Source organism: Anolis sagrei, chromosome 5 (genome assembly GCF_037176765.1).
Source record: "Anolis sagrei isolate rAnoSag1 chromosome 5, rAnoSag1.mat, whole genome shotgun sequence".
NCBI classification, from domain to species: domain Eukaryota; kingdom Metazoa; phylum Chordata; class Lepidosauria; order Squamata; family Dactyloidae; genus Anolis; species Anolis sagrei.
This window is the reverse complement of record NC_090025.1, coordinates 70,549,928-70,575,640: the sequence shown is the minus strand read 5'-3', so window position 1 is coordinate 70,575,640 and position 25,713 is coordinate 70,549,928. Positions and strand designations below refer to the sequence as shown.

The window sequence follows — 25,713 nt, the reverse complement described above, 5'->3', positions numbered from 1 at the left end:
TGTTGCTACAGTTATAACCTCCCCAAACTAACCATAGTTTGTGCGCTCCTAAAACATATTTATAGTCATTGATAGATCTATCCTTCATGATAACTCCATATCCCATAAAATACATTTGTTGATATAAACATTCTTTTTCTTTTAGAATTTGTTTGAAGATACAGATTGACTAAAATAAATTCCTTTGACTCCTTTCTTTGGAAGAGTTAGTGTGTGCTTAATGTTAGCATGAGCATTGTTGTTGTGTACCTTCAGTTGAACTGACCCTCAGTTGAACCTGTTATGGATTTTTCTTGGAAAGATTTATTCAGATGGAGATTACTATCTTCTGAGGCTGAGAGAGTGTGGCTTTCCCAGGCTTGCCTAGTGGGATTCTATAGCAGACTGTGGATTTGAGGCCTAACCTATTAGTATGAGCATAACTCGCAGTATTTGTAAATATATGTTTGAATCAGAATCTGTTGTGATTGGAACATCAGTGAGATGGACCAGTGAGATTTGATTTAGACATTTCTAACTCTCTTGATTTGAGTAATTATGGCTAAATTTGACTCCAGTGTCTAGATTTTGAATGCTCAAATGTAAACTGAATTTCCTTGGCTATTAAATTGCTTTTTAAATATGATGGTCTTTATCCCTCCCCCCAAGCTATCTAATGTGGTTGACCAGTAATTATTTTTTCCCAATATACCTGGGACAAATACTGTATTTATGCTAATTGGCCACATTTATATGTTTCCTGGGAAAATCACCAGGGACTGTGAGTAGACATCAGTCCATGGACCACCACTTTGAATAGCACTGACACAGAGGATTTTAGGTTTAGCACATCATATTTAGGTTTGTTTGTGATGTTCTGTCAAATGCTCAAGACCCTACACAGCTTTTGTTTTATAGTATAAATCCCACGTGCTTATGTGATGCCCTCTTAAACGTTCCAAAACTGTGTGAGAAGAATTATGAAAGAAACTGAATATAATATTTTGAAGAACTTACTGGTTTGGTTTGGTTTGGAAGTATGGGTGTATGAGACAAGTGGTGGTAGGATACCACATGAAGGAACATGTGGAACTACATCTTAAAGACATCAACATATTGTGACTTTTGATGCAGTTGTACTTGAAGTTTGGATAAAAGATTTGGAGTAGCCCAAACCTTTGTGCAGTATTCAAATCCATTGAATGTTTGATTGTTTGTTTGTTTATTACATCAAATATAATTGGCATGGTACTGTTAGGCCTTATAGTTTACTGGGGGGGGGGGGGGGGGGGGGAATCTGTACAGATCTGTAATAATTTATACATAGTTTGGCTTTTGTGACAATTGTTGATAATATTTTTGTACCAATGAAACATTGGGGTGGACACTACTGTGGAGGTCCATAGGAAATGGTTTGGGACTAGGATGGCTTAGACATTAGCTTTGGCATTTCCATACCTCAGTTTTTATCGATTTGGCAATACATTGAACATTTTGGTATGTTCTTATAATCAAATGACACTGATTGAGGTTCTGTGGTTGAGTGTGATTTCAGTTGGACCAGAGCTTGTTGTAGGTGCATTATCCTAGCTCATTCACATTGACTGTTCACATGGGAGCTCTTGCTTGATAATAGTATTTATTCAAACAACTTCTTTATTTGAACACCTGGCTGTGTCATCTCATAGAAGTTTGAGAGGTCTGGTATACATTCTGAATAAGAACAAAGCTTAGTTTGCAGTACATGCTCTCAGGGTTTTTTATTAATATGTATATATTAATATACATATTAATAAAATATTTCAGCTATTGTTGGTTGGCCTATTGACAATATCCTTGACAGAATGTGGCACCCAAATTAGACATTTGGGTAGATTATAGTGCTATGACAAAAGTGAACAATGTGCAGTGGTTTGGGTATACATATCTCTCAGACCTTAGAGGACTAAATACCCTAACTTTTTTTTTAAAGGGAGGGACTTCATATCCTCCAAAGAGAATAGAGGATGGTTTTGCTATACCCCTCTCAGAATGGTCTCTTTTGAAGAAAAGAAATGTCAGATATCCCAGCTACTGTAGGAACGACAGAAGAAAACAGAGGGAAATAGTTTCATACCCTTTATAGTAAAGCAAAATAACCTAACTTCTAGTTAGTATATCTTGCATAACATAGCATAGCATGAATTCAACAGTGATGGAGAGCCACATGTTAGTCCTTCATTAAGTCATTGATTGCTCATAAGGTTGTGATTGTTGCACGGCCACCATTTTTTAAAATCTCTTTGGATGTAGACGTTTCTTCAAATGACATCTATCATTCACCTCATTAAGTAAGCATTTTTATCCTGGGCTCATGGAGTAAAAGACAGAATAACACATTTCTGGTTCCTCTGACTCAAAACTTTTTTAAAGAAAATTTAGTAGCTAGTCTTCACACTTTCCAGTACACAGTTTTAGACTTAAGTGCTTGACTCATGAGGAGTCTGAACAAAGCTATATTTTAGACCTTTAGCAAGCTGTGTACATTGTCACAGCCATAGTGCTATTACATTTGTTTAATGTAGACCTTAAGCATATATTTTAGACCTTTAGCTTGCTGTGCACAGTGTTACAGCCATTGTGCTGTTACATATTTTTAGTTTTACTGCATCTTTCTGGGAAATTGGCCCTATACATTTTTTCTAACTTTTCTTCACAAAACAGTGCCTTTTTGTTTTTATCAACAGTGGTTTTTTTGTTTTCCTGTTTTGGGGGCTTTTTTGTTGCTGAAGAATAAAACATTGGCCTGTCATTTTTAATAATAGTTCTATTAAGCTGCTTAAATGCTCTCTCTTTCTCAGCTTCAATTCTTCTGTCATTTACTATACTGCTTCTGTGTCATTTACTATACTGCTTGCTTCTGAGGACAAGGAAGAACTTTAATGTCAAGTGCAAGCATGGTGTGACCGGCTGGAGCAATTTGGTCTTCACCTCAACTTCAAAAAGATGGAGTACTTGGCGATCAATGAGGAAGAGACTGGTACCATCCAGGTGAATGGGGTGGATCTCCCAAAAGTCAATACCTTCAAGTATCTCACATCAACAATAACTTCAGATGGCAACCTTTTTGACCAAGTCACCACACGGACTAACATGGTTTAGATGAAATGACACTTGGTAGCAGGTGTATTTTGCAACAAGAAAATGACTGATCATCTAAAATCTAAAATCTATTGAACTGTCGTAAGGTCTTCCCAATATATGGATCTGAATGTTGGCCGGTGTCGAAGGAAGCAGAACGCCACCTCGGTGTTATGGAGATGAGGATGCTGCGATTTACAGCTGGCATCACACGCCTTGACCACATCTACAATGATGACATTTGGCAACGCTTTGCATTGCTCCAATTGCTGACAAACTACAAGAATCACACCTCAAATGGTATGGTCATACTCTCCGAGGTGAAGACAAGTCCATCTGCAAAATTGGTCTTGATTTAGAAGTGCCTGGAAAGAGACCAAAGGGACAACCAAAGCAATGGTGGCTCGACACATTGCACTATGGCCTGAAGACTGCTGGGATACACCCTGATCAGGCTCACGACTGATGAAATGGGGTTAACAAACCAGTAAAGTGGACTCTGACATCAAGCAGGATAAATGCTGAGGAAGATTTACTATACTGCCTAAAGAACTATCTGTTTACCCGTGTATTTACAACAGTTGTACCCCAACCCTTTATCCAAGGATTTCAATTTAACATTCAGTTAATGCACTCTTTTATCTTTACTACAGTTCTGGCAAGTTGGTTAGGGTGGATTTCTTCATGAGTCTCTTGGTTCCTTCTTTAGCACTCTATACGAGACCATCTCAATCTAGTTTTACATTACATCTCCTCTCACTGTTGTCCACAATGATCATATTGGTTGAGAATTATGGGAGTTGTTGACTCCTTTAGCCATTACATTACATCATTCTTTATTATTTCCCAATTCAAATTTATATATATATATATGCATATGCGTATGTGTATATGTATATGTATGTCCTGGATAGTAAAGGTACTTAGCTAAAAGGGAGAAAAGTGTGCTGACAGATAGGGAAGTGCCTGGGAAAATGTGAACGTACTCACACGAACTGGAGTCCTCCCCCTCTTCTCTTTCTTCCATCCAATTTATGGCAGTGGTAGAAGAAGGACTCTTTGACACAAAAAAAACCTCAGTAGGTGCTGGCTAATGGCAAAAGGTTTTATTTTAGGGGTGTTTCAGATTTCCAGGTAAGAGAGGTGCAAACCTGGTTTAAATAAAATTTGTTGTTGGGGTGCGGGGACAGGAGGTCGTACAAAAAGGTAACAAAGGAGATATAGGCTGGATCTACATTGCCATATACAGACAGTCCCCAAGTTAGGGGACTTCCTGTAGGTTTGTTCTTAAGTTGAATTTGTTACAAACAAGATGGGTTCTATAGGTTTGTTCTGTGCCCTTGTTCAGATTTCACCTCACTTTCTCTCCCTGTGGTAATTGGATTAGAAAATTGGCTTGCCATAGAAACAAGGATAGGTCAGAAAACTTCAGTGGAGACACCTTTTTCTCATGATAACTCTTTCAGGAGTGAATTTTCCTGCCGAGGGGTAGATTCACTCGTTTCCTGTTGTCTCACCCCCATTTGTAACTGTGAGTTGTTTGTAAATCGGATATTTGTAACTGTAATCCAGTTCAAAGCAGATAATCTGGATTCAGAAACTGGATTATGTGGCAGTATAGATGGGGCGATCGTGACAAAAGTTTGTCAGATTTTCTGCACATTCACCCAGATATGCACTCACATCATGTTCACACACATTTCCAATTTTTCAGGGAAGCTATTTCTCTGGAAGTAATTTCTCTGTAGCTATCTGCCTGTCAAAAAGCATTAGTCTTCTTACCATCCACTTCTAGGGACAGAGTTGAGTGTTATAACATCTGATGATTATGCTAAAGAGTACTAAAAGGACTGCTAAGCAATTTAAGAGATTCCTTATAGAAATCCCTGTCCCAAGCACCAAAGCACTTAATTTTCTAGGAATATCATGCTCTTGAAAGCTCTTCTGGTTCAGATAATTTAGATGGGCTTTGAATACAGCTGATAACGTCTGTCCAGATACTATCAGTACAACTGTCTTTATGGACTTCTTTTTTGGGAACCAGAGCTAAAACACTTGGGAAAAATTGTCAATCCCCTGGGCATTTATTGACCTTTCAAATACCTTTATTATTATGTCCTCTCTACCGTCTACATCCCCCCTAGTGATCAAGGATGTCTATCTTCTTAGAAGTATTCCTTTAGTACTTGCATCTGTGTTTCCCCATTCCACAGCATTTTAATCCATCCCCAAACAGGAGGCAACAAAGTGGATGCTACTTTTTCTTGGGAAGATTTAGAAAGAATCCCAGTGTGAGAGAAACATGAGAAAGATCATGCATTTTATTTTGAACACATCTCAAACTCTGGACGATAGCAACATCTTCAAATGCCAGTTGCCTAACTCTGGATTAGTCTATAAATTGTGATTGACTATATGTATTTTTTGTAAATAATAATAATAATAAAGCCTGAAATGGGCACTCATCTTTTTTTCAGGTGGAAAAGGTATCATCATAGGAAGAGGAGGAGGGACAAATTAGTGATGAGGAGGGATAGGTTGGTAAAAAAGAGTTTTCCCATTTCATATTGAAATTACCATGGGTACAATAGCATGAGAAAGGAAAACTACAGATAAAATAAATCACCAAAGTTGAGGTGTTAAACGAGACTCTTAAAATGTCACTTGAAGATGTATGTGTTCAAAATGATTTTCATCCGTCTGTTTAGAGAAAAAGTCCCCAAGAGATCAATATATGAGGTCAATAACTAAGAAGATGAGCTCTCCCTGTAGGCTTACAGTCAAACTGAAATATCACTGCTTCAGGTCACACAGTTCTCACAATAGTCACATTTAACGAAACAGTTCAGTAAGAAGAGGATCCAGGTAAAGCTGATGTTCCATCAGATCTTACAGTGGAGGTGCTGCTTATTATCTATTCAAGTGAAATCATTTAAACTAGTATAATTAGCAAAATCAAATATAATAATATCCATCTACTTCTTTATCACCAATACAACATAGTTCATACATGCTTAAATATAATAGTTTGTCCCAATCATATTATACCTGTCGAATCAATGACAGATACAGAAATGTTGATTTACTAAATTCCCATTGATTTTGTCCTACTTTAGGTGGAGCTAACAAATAGATTAATACAGTTGAATTGGCTTATTCCATGAGAAAGTATGAAGTGAAATTGCAACATTGGTGGATGAATCTGGTGATGAACTATGAAAGCAGTTGTCTTCATTAGTGCAAGGCTACAATAATTGCAGTTGGGTGTTCCGACTCTCTCTGCCATTGATGTTCACTAGATACATCTCCAAAGCTTTTACTTCTCACCTAAGAACCAGGACAGCAAGAACTCCATCCATACCTCGATCACTCTTAGGCCCCTTCCACACAGCTGAATAAAATCCCACATGTTCTGCTTTGAGCTGGAATATATGGCAGTGTAGACTCAGATGACCCAGTTCAAAGCAGATATCGGCCATGGTGGTCCACGCCTTGGTTACATTTAGACTGAATTACTGCAACATACTCTACGTTTGCCTTTGCCTCTTTTCTTTCAGAAAGAGATGAAGCAAAGAGCCAGCAGTTTATTGCCATCTTTTCCTCTTGTGTCTGGCAGTTGCTTAGAAACCTTGCAAATCCAGCACCAATATTATCACAAGTTTTATTCAAAGGAGATAAGTGATGTATGAACATTGCAGTTTATAAAATATTTAATAGTATTTTTCACTTTGTTTCTCTCTCTTTCTTTCTCTCATAGTAACCATGACAAATATTGGAGAAAAGGGTAAGTATTTATTTAGTTGGTTTGGTAGCTCATTGTATTCTGTTTGAATCCTAGGCAGACATTCACTAGACCAGTGGTTCTCAACCTGTGGCTCCCCAGGTGTTTTGGCCTACTACTCCCAGAAATCCCAGCCAATTTACCAGCTGTTAGGATTTCTGGGAGTTGAAAGCCAAAATATCTAGGGACCCACAGGTTGAGAACCACTGGACTAGACCAAGAAGGGCAGTTTCTTGTGGGCCACGGTCTGCAGTGCCCCTCCCCAGAGCAGTATGGCTGGCAATATTTGACATTGCCATTAGCCAAAGTTCAAAGAATTACAGTTGCCACTGATTGGCTGTATCTGCAAGATTAGTAGAAATATACTGTGGTTGAGGAGGGAGGGAGAGGAAGGGTGGGAAAAATATAATCTACACCAGTGTAAATTAGCATAATGTCTTTAATATTTGTTGAATTACTCAGGATTTTTATGTGTAACACTTGGAATTTGGCTTATTGATTTGTGTTTATAACATAATATAATATGTTTAAAAATACAGTTGCCACTGAGATTTATATAAACTGTTTTAGTTCTCTATGGTGCAGCAATACAGGAAAGAATAATATTTTTTAAAAAACTGTATTTGTACCCTGCCACCATCTCCCTGAAGGTACTCGTGGCAGGTCACAAAGGCAGTTCAAAGTGCTACACATAAAACTAACAATACATAAGCCTATAAAACAACAAAATAAATCTATAAACAATGAACACACATAAAACCCCATCTAATAAAATTATAAAATTCATAAAACGCAGTGGAACTTGCAAATAAAACTGGCTGTCTACAATTAACAATCCAAGGTGCTGGAATAAAGCAATAGCTGAGTCCTCAATTCTGACCATAAATTACACAAGGTCAAAGGCTTGTCTAAAAAGCCATGTTTTTAAATTAGCCCAAATCACTTGGAAAATGGGGGCTAACCTAATCTTTCTAGGGAGGGTATTCCAGACCCAGGGGACCACCACCGAGAAGGCCCTATTTCTCACCCCCACCAACTGTGCTTGAGACAGCGGTCGGACCGAGAGAAGGGCCTCCCAGGCAGATCTCAAAGCCCACGGCAGTTCATAGAAGGCGGTGCGGTCTCAAAGATAGGTTGGACCTGAAGCGTCTAAGTAAAGGTAGGATCTAACCAAGCAGAAAGAAAAGAAAAATCAAAAGACTGGAAATAAGTGATGCTGATATAAACAATTATAAACATTTTAAGTGAATAAATTAAAAAAAACAACAAATATATAGATACATCCAATTACAGAGATAACAATTTATCAAAAGAATTACTGTATATGGTTTGTTATAAATGCCAAATTTTTAAACACAATCCTGTGTATGTGAAGGTCTGCTTCAGAAAATGTCTGCACTTATTGGAGACTATTTTTTTTAATGTGGATGCATGTACGGTTTGAGAAATGTCAGACACGTTAAACCTTATCTAGTTGTCTTCAGCAGCTAATGTGGAAGTCCTCTATTTTGGGCAGTCTTGTGATTTTTTTTAATACATCAGAACCTGAAATAATAATTAAAATAATCAGTTTGACAAAAATACAGCTATTAAACAACTTCATTTCAAATCTCACCAAAACATCTATACTCTATTTTAACTGCCTTGTGCTTTCAACAGCTAAAGCCTTATGTCTTCTGTTTTTATAGTCTCCAACCATAAGTAGACTAAATGTTCTCATTAATTACAACATACAACATGATATAAAAGGTCCCCATTTGAGTCCAAAATCTTGCAAAGTCTTCTGTTTAGTGAGGAATTGAGCAGGCAGCCCCATATTGCGTAGGATCTGACAGGCACATTAGGGCCGAGAGCACATAATATTTATGCCCAATCTTCCAATAGCTAATTAAGGACCTTGATGTTCTGCTCTGCTGTTGCTCCTTTCTTCTTTTTTCCTCCTATTGGGAATAACGTTTTCCCTTCAGTATCTTTGGGTACATTTTTCTGCCTTCTGCAAATCCTATGATCAAGGGCGTTATTCCCCTTCAGGATATGTAAAGTTATCTAAGCAGTCGGCGCTGTCATTCAAGAAAGAAAGAATTAAGCCTTCCCTGGCTTCTTAAACTTTCACTTAAACTTAAACCCAGAACAACACGTCAGTAAATCCAACTGTCCAGTCTGCAGGTAGGGCTAAGAAAGAATCCTAGGTGAAAATTGGCTTTGTTGATGTCAGTGATTGTCAATAGTAGTGAACTGTGCAAAGACTGGAAATAAGGCCGCTCCATACGTTCTCCTATATCAGTTGTTACATTGAAATTTCCTCAGGACAGAGATCTATCTGTTGCTTTCTATGTGACCTTGATTACATCAGACTCATGCAGCTAGGGACTCAAATATGGATGTTCTGGATAGAGGTCATGGATTCTAATCCATAAAATCGATTAGAACACTTTCTGATAGTGCTTACACAACCTCTTCAATTGCTTATGCTTTATTTTATAGTTCCGTTGATGTCTTGATAGCATTGTTTCTTATTGTGAAGACCTTAAGAATGTTTGGCTGTTTTATGGGTTGTGTGTCTATCTGTCACACTACTACACAATTTCTGCCATTTGTCTAATAAATTAATTTATCTTGTTGTTGTTTTTGTTTTAGTGATGTGCCTGATAACATACCATATATTTATCGCGATGTTTTTGTGGTCTTACTGGAAAACAATCTTTACGTTACCAATGAATCCTTCCAAAGAAGTAAGTTATTATTGATATAAGAAAAGAAACTGCTAGTATTTCACATACTTAGTGCCTTTTCTCTATATACTGCCTTCTTCTAATCCATAAGAGTGACATATACAAGAAAAATCAAACTTTTATGAGATAATGTGTTGCCGAAGGCTTTCATGGACAGAATCACTGGGTTGCTGTTAGTTTTCCAGGCTGTATGGCCATGTTCCAGAAGCATTCTCTCCTGACATTCACCCACATCTATGGCAGGCATCTTCAGATCTTGAAGGATCTGTTGGAGACTAGGCAAGTGTGTTTTATATATCTGTGGTATGTCCAGGGTAGGAGAAAGAACTCTTGTCTGCTTGAGGCAAGTGTGAATGTTCCAGTTGGCCACCTGGATTAGCATTTCATGGTCTTGCAACTTCAAAGCCTGGCTGATTGCTGCCTGGGGAAATCTTTTGTTTGGAGGTGTTAGCTGTCTCTGATTGATTCTTGTCTGGAATTCCCCTGCTTTTTGGGTGTTGTTTTTTATTTACTGTCCTGATTTTAGAGTTCTTTAATACTGGTAGCCAGATTTTGTTCATTTTCATGGTTTCCATTTTCATGTTGAAATTGTCTACATGCTTGTGGATTTCAGTGGCTTTTCTGTGTAGTCTGACAGTTGTTAGAGTGGTCCACGATTTCTGTGTTCTAAAATAATATGTTGTGACCAGGTGCTCTGCTATGGCTGACTTCTCATGTTGAATTAGTCTGCAGTGCCTTTCATGTTCCTTGATTCATGTTTGGGCAATGCTGCATTTGATGGTCCCTATGGAGACTTGTCCACCATGCATGGTATACGGTGGACTCCTGCAGAGGTGAGAGGATCCCTCTTGTCCTTTGCTGAACGTAGCATTTGTTGGATTTTCTTAGTGGGTCTGTAGATAGTTTGTACATTGTGTTTCTTCATCAGCTTCTCTATACAGTCAGTGGTTTTCTTGATGTATGGTAAAAACACCTTTCCTCTGGGTGGATCTATGAGATGATTTGGATTGTGCCATTGAGTAACCCCTATGGTTAGCTGATTTTGCTCTCTGAATGAATATGTGCAGTTTAATGGTAACATTTTTCTATCTTGATTTACTAAGAGCAAGAACCATGAGATGACCACAAATCTTAAAGAAAATACATTTTAAAAAAAATCCTCCCAAAAACGTTGTTCTCATTGTTAAGTTTCTCTGGAAAAATTAGCTGCAGACGTCATTTCCCAAGCTGTAATCACAGTCAGGTTGCTGACAGAGTACAAAGTAGGTGTTTGAGGTCATATTCAGTTGTTCTTGATCGGCAATTAAGATATTGTAAATCCATTTTATGATATTGTGACTGCTCAACAGGATACCTGCCAATATTTCTTTAAGGGATAGCCGTCAACTTTCTAGTTAATTTTATTTAACAGTAAGGAAACAATTAGCTATTTTCTTGAAATTGTGCAAGCATTGAAAGCCTGTCTGGTAAAAAACATAACTAGTATGAAATTGCACAATTTGGTACGGGCAGTCCCCAAGTAAGAATAAGATAGGTTCTGTTCGCTTGTCATGGTGATAAAGCTTCAGTGGAGACACTGCTTCCCCATGATAACTCTTTTAAGAGTGAATTTCCCTTCCTAGGGGTGAATTTCTCTCACTTCCTCTTGCCCATTCTTAACCACGAGTCCTTTGTAAGTCAGATGTTTGTAACTCGGGGACTTCCAGTATATTGTATTTTTAAAAATCTGTGATTTGTCTTTGTGGTCTCTGAAACTCACACATATAGGTGCATTGCTGATAAGATGTTTCTAGAGTAGTTTTCCCCAAGCTCTGGTCTTGCAGATGTTTTGAACTTTAGGTCCCAGAATCCTTGTTAATTGCCTAAACCAGCTAAGACTTTGGGGAGTTGAAGTCTAAAATCGAGTTTGAGAATTACTGTAAGAGTTAGCTTTAGTATTCTGATGGAAACTTAGCCTCCACATAGCCAGCTTCCCACGTTCTCAGGGCCCTTCTACACTACTCTGTATCCCAGAATCTGATCCCAGATTATCTATCCCAGATTATCTGGCAGTGGAGACCCTTATAATCCAGTTTAAAGCAGATAATCTGGAATCAAATCCTGGGATATAAGGACAGTGTAGAAGAGGCCTCAGATCCCTTCTGCTCACTTAATCAGACTCATCTTATGAAGGAATCTCTGACTTTCGTTCTAGTGTTAACAGTTTTTGTTCAGAGTTCAATTTTTTTTGTCATGCCCCTTCATTATTTCATTATTTCTTTGGTTCTCTTCATCATCCAGTCTTCTTCGTCATTCATTCTCATTTTTCATCAGTTGCGTTTTTGTTTTTCCATTGGCATTTATAGCCTCTAGGTAATAATTTTCAAAGAGTGTTATCTGTGGTCATGTACAGAGAGTTCCACTGCTTAATATGAATCCTGTCTTGTTAGAAAGGGGTGATGCATCTCAAGGCCTTTATGCTGAAGAACTGTGATAGGAAAGCCATTATTTCCTATTGATTCTGCTGTTATTGTGATTTATTGGTACTTACTCATGTAAATGATAGAGAAATATTAAATGTGTGAGGTTGATTTCAGGTTCATAGCATAGCATAAGCAAAACAAGAAATAAGAGGATAATCCAACCAAGCCCCACTGCTGAAGAAATGAATAAGCTTGATCCTGGTTTCTCAGACATGTAATCTGAAGGCCCTTCCAGACAGACCCTATATCCCAGCATCTGATCCCAGGTTTCTGCTTTAAACTAGATCATATGAGTCTGCACTATCAGATAATCTTGGATTAACAGAAAACCTGGGATCATCAGATCCAGGAATATAGGCCTGTCTGGAAGGGCCCTCAGATATCATTTAAGGATAGCAGGAAACATGGCTAAGAAGCAAGACCATGGCAGTTTGGACTTCTCAGTGCCTTCTCTTTCCAGAAGTAAAGTTATGATATCACTGGAGAAGAAACACATACATTAGATAGTACAATGTCCAGCTGCATAACATGGATGCTAGCAATATCTTCCTGATTTTGCTTTCTTTAAGAGGTGGAGGGTTGGCTTTCTCTTTACTTTGTATGTTACTATTGTGTCAGCTTATCTCCCTACCTGTGGCTTATGGCTGTTTTCCATGCAATTAGCATTTTTGTTGGGTGTTACCTTAGAGCAGGAGTCCTCAAACTTTTTAAACAGAGGGCCAGGTCATAGCCCCTCATACTGTTGGAGGGCTAGATTATAATTTGGGGGGGGGGGGGGGGGGAGAGAGAATGAATTCCTATGCGCACTGCACATATCTTATTTGTAGTGCAAAAAAAGCACTTAAAAACAATACAATAATTAAAATGAAGAACAGTTTTAACAAATATAAAATTAGCATTTCAATAGGAAGTGTGGGCCTGTTTTTGGCTGATGAGATAGGATAGTTGTTGTTGTTATGTGCTTTCAAGTCATTTCCGATTTAGGTTGACTCTGAGCGAGGGCCGGGTAAATGACTTTGGAGGGCCGTATCTCGCCCTTGGGCCTTAGTTTGAGGACCCCTGCCTTAGAGAGTGGAACAGACTGTCTTTGTGCTTTAAGATGTAGGCCACTCTTATTCTTTGTATGTCAAGCCTAGAAAGTGAATGATATTATGCAGATTTTTGATATTTTCCATTCTGCAGTAACATCTTTACCTCCTCTTGTGAGTGCTGCTTGCTCATCTCCCCATATGTGTAAGACACAGAGACCACAAAGCAGAAGAGGTTGTTTCGTTGGATGGTCATCTGGAAGAAAAACAAACCTTCCTTCCTCTGCGAAGGATATTTTATTTATGAGAATTTCCTGGTTCTTCTGTCACTGAGGTTATTGAGGAACTGAGAGCTTTTAGGGGGAGCCTGGTTTTGCAAGTGCACAGCGTAACAGAGCTCTTGCCAAAACACTAAAACTGTTTCTAGAAGATGCACAGGCCCAGAAAGTCCTATGTCTGTGAGTTCAAGATGACTACCTAAAGAATCACAGTTACATATAAACAACCTGCTCCTTCTGGGTTTCAGTATAAAACATAATCTTTAATCAAAAGCTTAAAACACAAAAGAGTGTTTATGTCTCCATTGTTGTCTTAATAAATACCTATGATTCAGGTGAGATTATAAATCTAATCTCATAGACCTAAATCTAACTGCTCATTCTAATCACAATACACCCTTTTAACTGTTTACAGAATAGTAAACCAGAGTTTGTGTGAACCCCATTGTTTCAATGGGCCTATTTTACTCAGAATTAAAATTTGCATTTAGGACATTAATTTCATGCTGGATTTGGTGAGCACACATCTAAATGATATCTCCCTATGGAAGGCTATTGAAAATCATTCCTCTTTGGCAGTGCACTATTTTGGTGCAATACCTACTAGCTGTGTAACAATGATCAACCTATATACAGTATCTCCATAGCAGATTTCTGTAAACGGCTAGTGTGAAGAGGTTAAATAGCCTGATACATAAATTATGAAGCTGCTAATAATTTAGAGAAGAACATGACCTTGGAGTGGTGCCTGTTGATAGTTTTTGTATCAGCCTCAGAGGTTTAAAAAGACTAACACTAGTCCTCCAGTAGATTTAAATATGTACCCCTTTTGCTTACAGTTAAAGTCGGCTGTGTCTATGTCACTTTGTTGAGTCATTTAGTATAGTTTGCAAAGTCGCTGCCACCAAGGGACTGTTCTGTCTTCTATTCCAGTATCACTTTCTTTACACTGTGAAACTATTGACTACATTCTTGTGGGTGTTCATTGATTTAACACTGTTAAAACTGACACCAAACTAGAAAAATGCATAGTCATGTGGGACCTCTTTCCGTTTGCTCAGTGTTTAATATATGAGTAAAGTATATCAAAACCTTTAAGGTGAAAGTAATAACTTTGGCAATTCATTAACAAGTACATTTATTTCATAGTTCCACCTGACCTATGCACAGAAAGAGTTCTTAAACAAAGAACCTAGAAGTGAAATCCACCAAGAAATTCTGAGAAGAGCAGCCAAGGACCTTCCCATCTATACTCGAACAATGTCTGGAGGTAAATGCTTATGAAGAGTGATATTCTGCTCTATCTTACCATCTTTTGATGATAGCTAATTGATGTTGACATACAGGGCCTGTCCAGGCAGCTCCTTTATTGCAGAGACTTCCTCAATAAAAAGGAGGCTGTCCAGACAACATTCTGAGCAGTCCCGCATTAATTCGCTACAAACAAGGAAAACTCTGGTTTGTAGCCAATTAATTTGTTAGTGCATTTATTCTGTGACTTCTTGGAAGGCGCAGGATAAATTCACTATTTCCGGTGTCTGTACTATAGTCCAGACACCATTCCCACAGTTAAATAAGCCTGGTAAACTGTGGGAATACCCACCCCCTCCCCCCAAGCCACTAGATCCCTTATAAAACTAAGGAAAACTTACGTGCTCTCCAGTAGAAGCCCCAGCGAGCTCTCCCGGAGCGTAGAAATGAAGTGCCAGGAGAGCGGGGGAGGGGGAGCAATATTTCTCCCTCCTTCCCCCCGCTCCCCTGCCGGGTCATTTCCACCTGCCGGGAGAGCTCGCCGGGGCTTCTACGGAAAAGCATATACTTTTTTCTTAGTTTTCTAAGGGATCTGGAGGCTTCGGGGGAGGGGTTGGGCCTTATTGCGTTCTCTCAGGCTAGTCCCAAGAGAACGTCTGAACACCCAAACACTTTCTGGGGTGGGTGTGGATAGGCCCCTGGGAAAATCCGCGTTTTTCAGATAAGGGTTCTCCCTGGGTTAGGGCCTGTCTGGATCTGGCCTCAGTTATTAAGATGAATCTGTAGTTTAGGGATGTAAACTTACTCTGAGTTTAGAAATATATTTTTCTCATTAGGATTCGTTCTGTTTTTGTTTTCTATTTGAACCCAGTACATAGTCGATAATGAGTAGATTGAGGGTAATACATTGGAAATCCCAAAGCTTAGAAAGGTTATTTTTAGATTGTAGGCCCCAGAATCCGTCTCCCAGCATCATCACTACCCATGCTAAGTTAAGAGGTTCCGGAAACTTTAATCTAAAGATAATTTTTCTCTCCTGAAGCCAGACATAATCATCTCAATCCAATTAAAGTCAATATACGTACAGTTGGAAACTTTAAAGGATACAGTCCTAGCTTGCTTGAAATTATGGCCCCAAATTTGCTGGTGCAAATTTCCTGGATTGATAAGTAGTTAAGGGTTGTATGAACACAGTCACGACAGATAATTTGTGATAGCTTTGAACTGCTGCTGCAGAGACAGTTCAAGCAGTGTTCAGAAGAAACAAAGGAGAGCCCAAAAAATTGAGTGACCTTCCATATTGGGCCTTTGAGGTGGAATGGAGTAATAGTGACCATTTCTAATAAGGACTTATTTCGGTGAGTCTCTCTGCAGAAAGAATGTGACAATTATCTTTAATAGAGGCAGGCAGATTTTTACATTGAGTAAGCGCCTAATTAAAAATGGCCACTGCAGTATCCCTACAGAGAGACTTATACAACGGTCTATTAAAAATGGCTGCCATCATTCTGCTCCATCTCATTTTCCGAAAATGGTAGGCACACCACATTCATCAGGTTCCTTTATGTTGCTGCTGAATGGGTATGAAAACTGGGTGTGAAAGGAGGGAAGGCTGCCTTTCTTCAGTGGGGTAATGCAGAGGTAATAAAGTGAGAGCTTCCTACTCTCTTCTCTTGGGGAGATAGGCTGCTTTCCATGCTCTATTCTCCACTTTTTATTAGCCTGAGGCACCGTTTGGACATCCCAGGTTCCAGATCCCAGGCTGATCTGGAACCTATCACGGGGTTTGGGCCTGTCTGGAAGGGCCCTCGGAGAGACTTAACACTGAGTAGATGTGGAATAAACTGCAAACAAATCCTTTTCAATTGAAAAAGAAACATAAGACTCTTTGAAAAAACAATTCAATGTGATTTTTGCTTCTGTATGTGTGATATTGACATTAAGAACAGGATGTGTACAAGTTCACATGAATGTTAAACAAAAGTCTTTTTCTGTTCTTACAGCAATCAGATACTGTGACAGATGTCAACTTGTAAAACCAGACCGTTGTCATCATTGTTCTGTCTGTGATAAGTAAGGCTAAGTAACATTTTATCATATTACTGAAGAAAGTAAATAATAAATATATATGCATAAAATCTATAGAAATAAAAACGTATTGTTCATTTGTGAGATTAACGTAACTCAAAAACCACTGGATGAATTGACACCAAATTTGGACACAGTACACCTATCAGGCCAACAAGTGACCATTACTCATAAAAACACTGAAAAACAGCTGAAGAGACTTTAAAGCCAAAAACAAAAAAAATACATTACAACCCATGTGCTAAACCACATATATACACAAACACACACATATACACAAATATATACACTCACATCTATGGATATATATGCACACAAACACATATACATAGACTGAGCCACAGCAACGTGTGGCAGGGGGCAGCTAGTACTATATAAATTATGTACTTACAAATACTTTAATGCATTTATTATAGCAATTGTATAATTATGTATATATTTAGTAAAAATAATTATTTCCGTTTAAAGCAGTGAATATTCTTTCAGGATGCATTCTTGTCACTATTAACATTTGAATAACCAAATGATCTCAGTGAGACTTTTGCTAGATTAAGTTATTGATTAATTATTTCTTTACTACATGATGTCCAAAAATGAATCCCTATATTGGAAGAAAAGCGGGATAAAAATAACGCAAATCAATCAATAAATTGAATATATATATATATATATATATATATATATATATATATCTCCTTAATAGAATGAAAATGCACGCAAAATTACAAGAAGGAACCTTTAAGTAACTTTGTGTCAACAATGTGAGCAGTTCAATGCTGTACGGGGGTGATAGTTTGAACCCTTCACATAAGATTGTAATTTAAGATGAAATTTCTAACTGATTAAATAATTATTATAATATTTATTCTTTGATATAAATTTATCTCATGATTCATCTAGATTTTACTGCAAGCAAGAGCCACAAACCCATGTGCTTCAAATATTTCAGCCAAAGTAGAGGTCCAGATATATGATCCCGTAAAAAGCTTGATGTACTGGTTTGAGTATTGGACTACATATCTGAAGAACAGGATTCAGATCCTCACTTGAGTTGATTTCCATGGCCAAGTGAGGATCTGAATCCTGTTCTTCAGATATGTAGTCCAACACTCAGACCAGTACATCAAGCTTTTTACAGGATCATATATCTGGACCTCTACTTTGGCTGAAATATTTGAAGCGCATGGGTTTGTGGCTCTTGCTTGCAGTAAAATCTAGATGAATCATGAGCTAAGATCTCACTGCAAGATAACGGGAATGAATCCCTTTAAGGAACATGCAGCAGAAAGAAATAGTGTAATGTGAGTCACGTCTGTGCCTAACTAAAAAGTAAGAATTAAGCTACTACCTTAAATGACAAAGGAATTTTGAGAGGGTGATCTCATGACACTGATTTGATTTTGAGGAAGTTTTATTTTAAAGTTGTGATTAAATTCCTACATTGATTTTACACTTTGAATAACTTGGTCTAAATCCACCCCATGTTTGTTACTCGTATATCTGTTTTCTATAACTACTTCACTTTAGTATTCAAAAATTATTTCTGTTGAACATCCAGCAGAATAAATGATGTTGTTGTTTTTTCTTTCAGGTGCATTTTGAAAATGGACCATCATTGCCCTTGGTAAGCAATATGTTAACTTATATCAATTTGGAATAGATAATATGCTAAGGAAGTAAGGCTCTTTCTGGGTGATGAAAAAACTATAATAAAGGCCAAGATTGATGTTGGTTCCATGTGTAAATCACAACAGTTGTAGTCAAATATTTTTAATAGTGTTGTAAGAGGTAACACTGGTACAGATCTATTTTGGTAGTATTTTGTGGTGGTTGATGTGCAGTTACAGTGGTGGCTTGACTTGAGCCCGGATCTGTTTTTAGCCATTTCCTTTGGCTTACTTCAAGTGTCCGTAATGGCAAGGGCCCAGCCGTCACGAATTCCTGTCCATAACAGGATCACGTGGCAGGCGATCTCGGCTCCTCCTCTCCTATTTGGCATCACAGTTTAATCTTTTTTACTTTCCTTTATTTTCTTGATTCTTTTTATTTAGTGGGACTGACTGGGAGTTGGGGGTGGGTGGGTGGGATGGGAGAGTCACCTTTTTAGCTTTGTTTCTCCTTCCCTTCCTCTCCTTCAAGAGAGGAAGGGAAGGAGATTGTTGTTGTTGTTGTTGTTGTTATTATTAATCCCAGCAAATAAAAATAAAACCGCCATTATCTGAAAACTACTACCACCTAGTTACCTCTCCTCTAGAGTAGAAAGTAGAAACAGCTTTAAGGAAGCATTAAACCCAAAGCAGAAAGCAGCCTGCAGTAGAGAAAAAAAGAGATATTTTAAAGGAAACTTAAGAAGGTAGCTCCAAGTCATCGCTCTTAGAATCATAGAGTTGGAAGAGACCTTGTGGACTATCCAGTCCAATCCTCAGCCAAGAAGCAGGAAAATCGCATTCAAAGCACCCCGGACAAATGGCCATCCAGCCTCTGTTTACAAGCCTCAAAAGAAAGAGTCTCCACCACACTCTGGGGCAGAGGCTCTCCCTTCCTTCCCTGGGCCTCCTTAAAATGCTTTAGAAAGCTGTGTGACGTGCTAAAGGGACAGAAAGTGCATGCCTGCAGCGACTCTCCTCTAGAGTAAAAAACAGCTTTAGCAAGGCATTGAACCCTGTCTCCTCTACAGACAGAAGGGAAAAGACTGCAGAAAGAGTGGTATCTTTAAGGCTTTTAATCCAGGTCTTAATGAAGGATATGGTAGTCTCCCCCATAATGGACCAGACAGGGTGCTTTCTTAACCCCGTTGCTGACACCAGGCTCCCTTAAAAGAAAAAAGGAAAAGGGTCCCAGGAATGGAAAGGGGAGCCTCGTAAGTTCCCCATTGCCACTAGTGGGCCGGATCTAGCCACATTTTTCGGCTACAGAACGAAAACTGCTATCTGGCTACCCACCCGTTTTCAGGAGGTGTGCGAAAACGGATATGGGGGTCTACTGGTATCCAGCCAGCAGAGACGAATCAAGATACAGCTGAAATTCACAAGCCTAATGGTGACTGTACTGGGGTGGAATCATCTGTTTGCTGTTTTCTCCCATTTTTTAAAAAAATAAACATTATTCAAGACAGATGTGTGTTATGTTAGAGAGGAGATACAGACAGACTAATACAGAGGAAGATACAGGCATCTTGGAAAATGACAGAGAATTGTTAGGGAATAGGAAAATAAACATATATGTGCTCTTAGTGTTCTATTTTCAACTTGAGACATCCTGCTGAAATGGTTCTACAAAAACCACTCAGGAACTTCAAAGGACAAGAGATGTTTCAAAAACTGTCATTATTAATCGCATTCTGAGATATTTTAGTTTGGAGTAATTAGGGGCGTAAGGAGTTGGACCTGCTGATCGTGATGGAAGAAATATGACAAATAAGAATGCATTATTGCATGTGTGTATTTTTTGTGCTTTATTCTTTCTTTCTTTCTCCTAGGGTGAACAATTGTGTTGGGTTTTCCAATTACAAGTTTTTCCTTCTTTTTCTGGCATACTCTCTGCTATACTGCCTTTTCATTGCTGCAACTGATTTACATTATTTTATCAGATTCTGGACAGTAAGTCTTTCAAAAGTTTAAATCTGTAACTGTAAATGTTTTGACTATTATCTTTAGGCTATAATCCTAAATAGAAATACAGGTGTGCAAGCTGAATAAAGTTATAATGTTAATTTGCATGATTATCCAATGATTTCTAGACTGCATTTAGAGAGAGCAAAAATCCTAGTTATGCAAGGGTTTTTTTCATGTTGTGTTTGTACATGGTTATGGTCAGTGATTGTGTCTTTGGACAAGGAGGGAGATATATCCATCAACCTATTATTACATTAATAGCCGTCAACTCATTATTACAGTAACGATCAACTAATTAATTACATTTTCACAATCAGCTTATTATTACAGTTGCATTATCATTTTCAGAAGCTGACAGTAATTGTAAAAAATATGTTTAATGAATGAACAACAAAAAGGTGAAAATACTAAGATTTGAGTGCACCTTAGGGAGCTAGTGCAGCCCCGGCCTCTTAAAATTACCCACTTTGACATAAAGTGGACAGGGGAGGAACAAATGTGGATATTGTTTCTTAATTGCTCTGGCATCCACTCTGGAGAAAGAATCTCCTAAATGTTCTCTGAATACAGTACTTTGGAGAAAAATAACTTCTTTGTCTTATTTTTGCTTTGATAGCTGCCTTGTGCTGGTCAGTGACCATAATAAAGTTTTGTATTGCATTGCATTGCATTGATAGCTGCCTTTTAGCAGCAGGAACATTGCTGAAATAACTCTGTTGGAGTCTGTCAATTTTGTGTTTGTAATACCTCTTGATTTTTCTGCCTATCAGTACTTTGCATTGCCCCCCCCCCCCCCCCCCATTTTTCTGATCTTTTTCTAATCCTTCCACACCTTACATATTTTTTTTTTATTTAATTGAGGGAGTGAACACGTCTTGAAGTAGGAAATTACACACACTCCATCTTTTTGGCCCTAGTTTTTAAAGTTACTTTTGCTATCATTTTTCAGTGTTGTTCATTTATTTTATATACTCATGTATAAGTCTAGAAGTTTTTTGTCAAGAAAAATCACTCCAAAAACCTGGATCCACTTACCTACATGGAGAGCAATCCCCTTCTCTGAGTAGAGTGGCAAAAAGTCACTTAGTCCATCCTGGGGGAACGTAAACGAAGCATCAAGTCTACTCTCTCCCCTTTGGCACCGCTTTTGGCCTTTTTTAATGCCTCCATAAGGAAATGTTGGAGGTAGCCAGGGACAGCTGACCTCCTGACGTTGCATTGGTGCTTTCCCTTCACCATGGTATAACCCTCAACTTATCCATGGATCACACCAAAATCCATAATTTTGGTCCCAAAAACTTTCCTTGACTTATATTAGGATAGACTTATACACAAGTATATACAATGCTTCATTTTAAAACGTTTTCCCTCATTTCTGCCTGTACTGTATGCAGACTGCATTCAAATACACAGACACAAAGTACTGGTGATTCTTAGTTCATCAGTCACAACCACTACATTCAGGTCACAGGCACTACATTACAAATGAAAAGCAGCAAACGTATTAGCACAATTTAGGCATTAAAAAGTAAACTTTAAAGGTATCCACAAAATCCCTCAACTTATCTATGTAGAGGTTTAAATCCCTTATCAAAGATTCAGTGTACTAAAGTGACGAAACAATGCAGTTATTATGTCCACTGTTTCCCATGCAAATCAGTGAGTTACAACGATTCAGATTTCCAAAGTTTGTTTGGATTCAGATCCAAATAATGTCTGAAAATATCTAAACTGAATTAAAACCTTGCCTGAATCACAAAGGACTTGCACAGTGTTAAAATTCAAGTAGCTATTATGTAGGTAGGTACTTCATGTATCTGATAATTGCCTAGAAATCTCACAAACATTAAAATTGCATGTATTTCATCACTCTCCTAGGTGTTCAGTTGTTCCAGCTGACTTCTACGATTAATAACTACCGGTTTCAATTAATGGAGAGTGTATTTGTGTGTAGGAAATGCAGATGGGATTGGTTTCTCCACTGAAATATTTAGAAAAGCATTTTCAGGATAGGGGAAATCACTGGTGCTTCTTTATCTGAAGAGATAGCTAGACTAGTTCTGTGGAATTCATTTTAGAGATATTTGTATCAGTCTTTCTGGATCAACTACTCTGTAGCTGATCAACTTTGTTAGAAGAGTATGCTGGCTTGACGGTTTTTGTAAAAGCTGCCTACATTTATGTTTAATTAGTACTTGATTAATTTATTGTGATTTATGTGCTACCCTTTCACCACAAAATGATGCTCAAGACAGCCAATAATCATAAAAGCTATTATAAAATTATATTTATATATTGATATGTAGGCCCTCTGAAAAGACCTGCCTTAGAATATCTCCATGACTTTGTTCTAGTGCCCTCTTGTGATTGTTTGTCAACACTGCAGTATGAAGATCATTAGTTGGCAATGTAGATCATTTTAAAAGTGGATTTCTGAATTTGTCACCCTGCCAATCTTGTACCAACAGGTACATTTTTTAGTCTAATTCCAGCCAAATAGATATAATTGAGATAAGACTTATATTATATTTGCTTTGTTTAGCATAGAGAAGGGTTAACACCCCTGTGGTGTTTGTTTTGCTGTCTGTGCCCCTGTTCAGAAGATATAGCTTGACTTTCTCTCCCTATAATAACTGGATTTTGAAAAAATTGATTTGTTGTGGAAACAAGGATTGATGATAAAGCTTCAGTGGAGACAACTTTTCCCCATGATAAATCTTTCAGGAGTGAGTTTTCCTTCCTAAGAGTAGATTTCTCTCACTTCTTGTTGTCTCACCCCCGATCTTAACTTTGAGTCATTACACATGTAAGTCGGATGTTTGTAATTCGGGGACTGCCTGTATAGAAGAGTTCTAAACAACTCCAATATGAAGTCTTCAGTGTCAGTAACTTCAAACTCCAGTAAGTCAGTGAACTGTTTTAATAATATCAAACCAAAATCCTTTAGCAAACAAGTACATTCAACATCGGTAAAAAAAAACTCTTTCTAATGTTTTTGAAAAGGTGTGTAGATTCCAGTTAAAGAAATGTTTAGAAATTGTATGCCATCATGTCAGAGTTCAATCAACTGTTTTGAGTACATGTATATCCAAAGATCATGTCAACAATTCTTGTTTTCTTCCTTTCTTTTTTTCTAGAATGGCCTTCCTGATACACAAGCCAAGTTCCATATCATGTTTTTATTCTTTGCTGCAGCCATGTTTTCTGTCAGTTTGTCTTCTCTCTTTGGCTATCACTGTTGGCTAGTCAGCAAAAACAAATCAACATTAGGTAAATAATTAAACATTGATTTTGTTTGGGTTCCACCATTTCTGTTAAAGTATATGCAGGCTTAAACGTGTTAACAAACATGAACATACTTCATTTTTAGAGGCATTCCGAGCGCCTATTTTTCGACATGGAATAGACAAGAATGCCTTTAGCTTGGGTTTCACCAAAAATCTAAGACAAGTCTTTGGAGATGAGAAAAAACTTTGGTTGTTGCCTATTTTTTCTAGGTAAGTGATATTTAAAAGATAATTATTTCCATACTTGATAGTGTAAACCAAATTATGTTTTGAAACTAATTGTTTTGAAGAGTTTTTAATATTGCTATTTTTTACTTTCAGCCAAGGAGATGGGTGTTCCTTTCCAACCTGTCTTGTTAACCAGGATCCAGAACAAGCTGTATCTCCATCAGGACGTGGTAATCTAAACAAAAAGTAAGCCTGCATGTATTACTCATCATACTTGCTCCTTACTTCATTTGCTGTATATTGGTTGTGGCTTGGGTAGCAGTCATATATTTTTAAATGTACATTGGTATATGAATGGGATTATTACTTAGTTTCACGGTATCCAAATCATTATTATCTGCAGTCTCTACAGACAAGATAGATAACTGTAGATAGCATTCGTCAGCATTAGTTTAAAACAGACCTGCACAACTTGACAGTAGTAAGGGGCCAAAATTAAAATAGACTAAAACTCTTTGGGATGCAGATAGGTTTTTAGTGCCTCACTCAGGGATTACGAGGGAGCACCTTTCCATCAGAGGAAGCAGCAAAGCAGATTAGCCTCATTTTGTCAACCTCCCCTTGGGGTGATGGCAGACTGTAGTCCTTTCCTGAGGGAAAGAAGAAGTGCCTCAGCTCTTGCCTCCACTGCTTCTCCTTTCTCTTTGCCTCTCGGTTGCCTCTGTCATATCCTTTTCCTATGGAGGGAAAAACTGCCACCTCTACACCATTTATTTCCTTCACTTGTTAGAGAGAAACGTAACTTCACTATGAAGACCCCTCAGCAACTTCATGGTGAAGCTATAGTTCTTCCTCAAGGGTGATGGCAATGAACGTCAGGAAGTTTCTGGTTTTTCCCACCAGAGGAGGAGACGACGAAGGCAACCCAGAAGCAAAGAAAAAGGACCAGCGGTATAGTCACGTTTCTCTCTCACAAGTGAATGGTGCAGAGATGACAGTTATGCCGCTGGATTATTTATTTATTTATTTATTTATTTTTATCCTGCTTTTCTCCCATGAGTGGGACTCAAAGTGGCAAATAAATTGAAACCGACAGAAATTACATGACACAAATTAAAATAACTGATAAACAGATAACACAATTACATAAGCCATAGACAACAAAGTTAATAAATATTCCGCTAAAATTCCCTGGACCTCAAGCCATTGAGGTCATTCATTAAAAAATTATATTAAAAATCCTAAGGCTCTGTATATTTCATGCTCTCAGACATCCATGTGGACAAATTTGGATTTCTGGGTCGGGGATGCTCAACCTGTAAAAATGCTTCTGTAGCCAAGTGTATGAAAGGTCACACTATACTTCTGCTATACAATAACTTCAAAAATAAACAAAGAAATAAATTATGTTCTTTATGGCCCAGATGCTCATCCCTGACTTTGTCACTGTCCCTTCATCTGCTGCTCTGGAAGGCCATTTAGAGGCCCTCTGGATTCAGATTTAGCCATAGCTATATCGCAACCTAAAATGTAGACAGTCTCACTTCTCTCCTGGATGAAAGGAGATGACAGAAGCAAAGAGAAAGAAAGGGTGGTAGAAGGAAGAACAATGGCCCTGCTTCTTTTCCACCTCCTCCTCTCTCTAAAATGACCAATCTAATGTTCAATTGTAACATAACCAGGAGTTCAAGATTCCAGTCTCCCATTATTTAGTTATTTCAAATATTTGTACCCCGCCCTTCTCAACCTCCCGGGGGGGGGGGGGGGCTCAGGGCAACAGATACTTCTTCAAATTTCATCCCCATTCCCCATTATTCCAACTTGGGTCCAACAGCTTCCCCAGGCCATATTTCCAAAGAAGACCAGCACTTCCAGCATCCTGACTAGAGAACTCATCAGATGTGCCGCCAGAATTGCCACACGAA

At 38.2% G+C, this 25,713-nt stretch overlaps 1 protein-coding gene across 1 annotated transcript in view; it reads left to right on the top strand.

Moving 5' to 3' along the window:
- ZDHHC2 (zinc finger DHHC-type palmitoyltransferase 2) overlaps window positions 1-25,713 on the top strand; it is a 42,315-nt gene that overhangs the window by 5,064 nt on the left and 11,538 nt on the right. Inside the window, exons 2-10 of the mRNA XM_060778562.2 lie at window positions 6,857-6,883; window positions 9,518-9,612; window positions 14,530-14,650; window positions 16,635-16,704; window positions 18,311-18,343; window positions 20,198-20,318; window positions 23,471-23,603; window positions 23,704-23,830; window positions 23,942-24,034. Of these exons, the coding sequence (XP_060634545.2) occupies window positions 6,857-6,883; window positions 9,518-9,612; window positions 14,530-14,650; window positions 16,635-16,704; window positions 18,311-18,343; window positions 20,198-20,318; window positions 23,471-23,603; window positions 23,704-23,830; window positions 23,942-24,034 (820 nt within the window). The remainder of the gene's footprint in view (window positions 1-6,856; window positions 6,884-9,517; window positions 9,613-14,529; window positions 14,651-16,634; window positions 16,705-18,310; window positions 18,344-20,197; window positions 20,319-23,470; window positions 23,604-23,703; window positions 23,831-23,941; window positions 24,035-25,713) is intronic.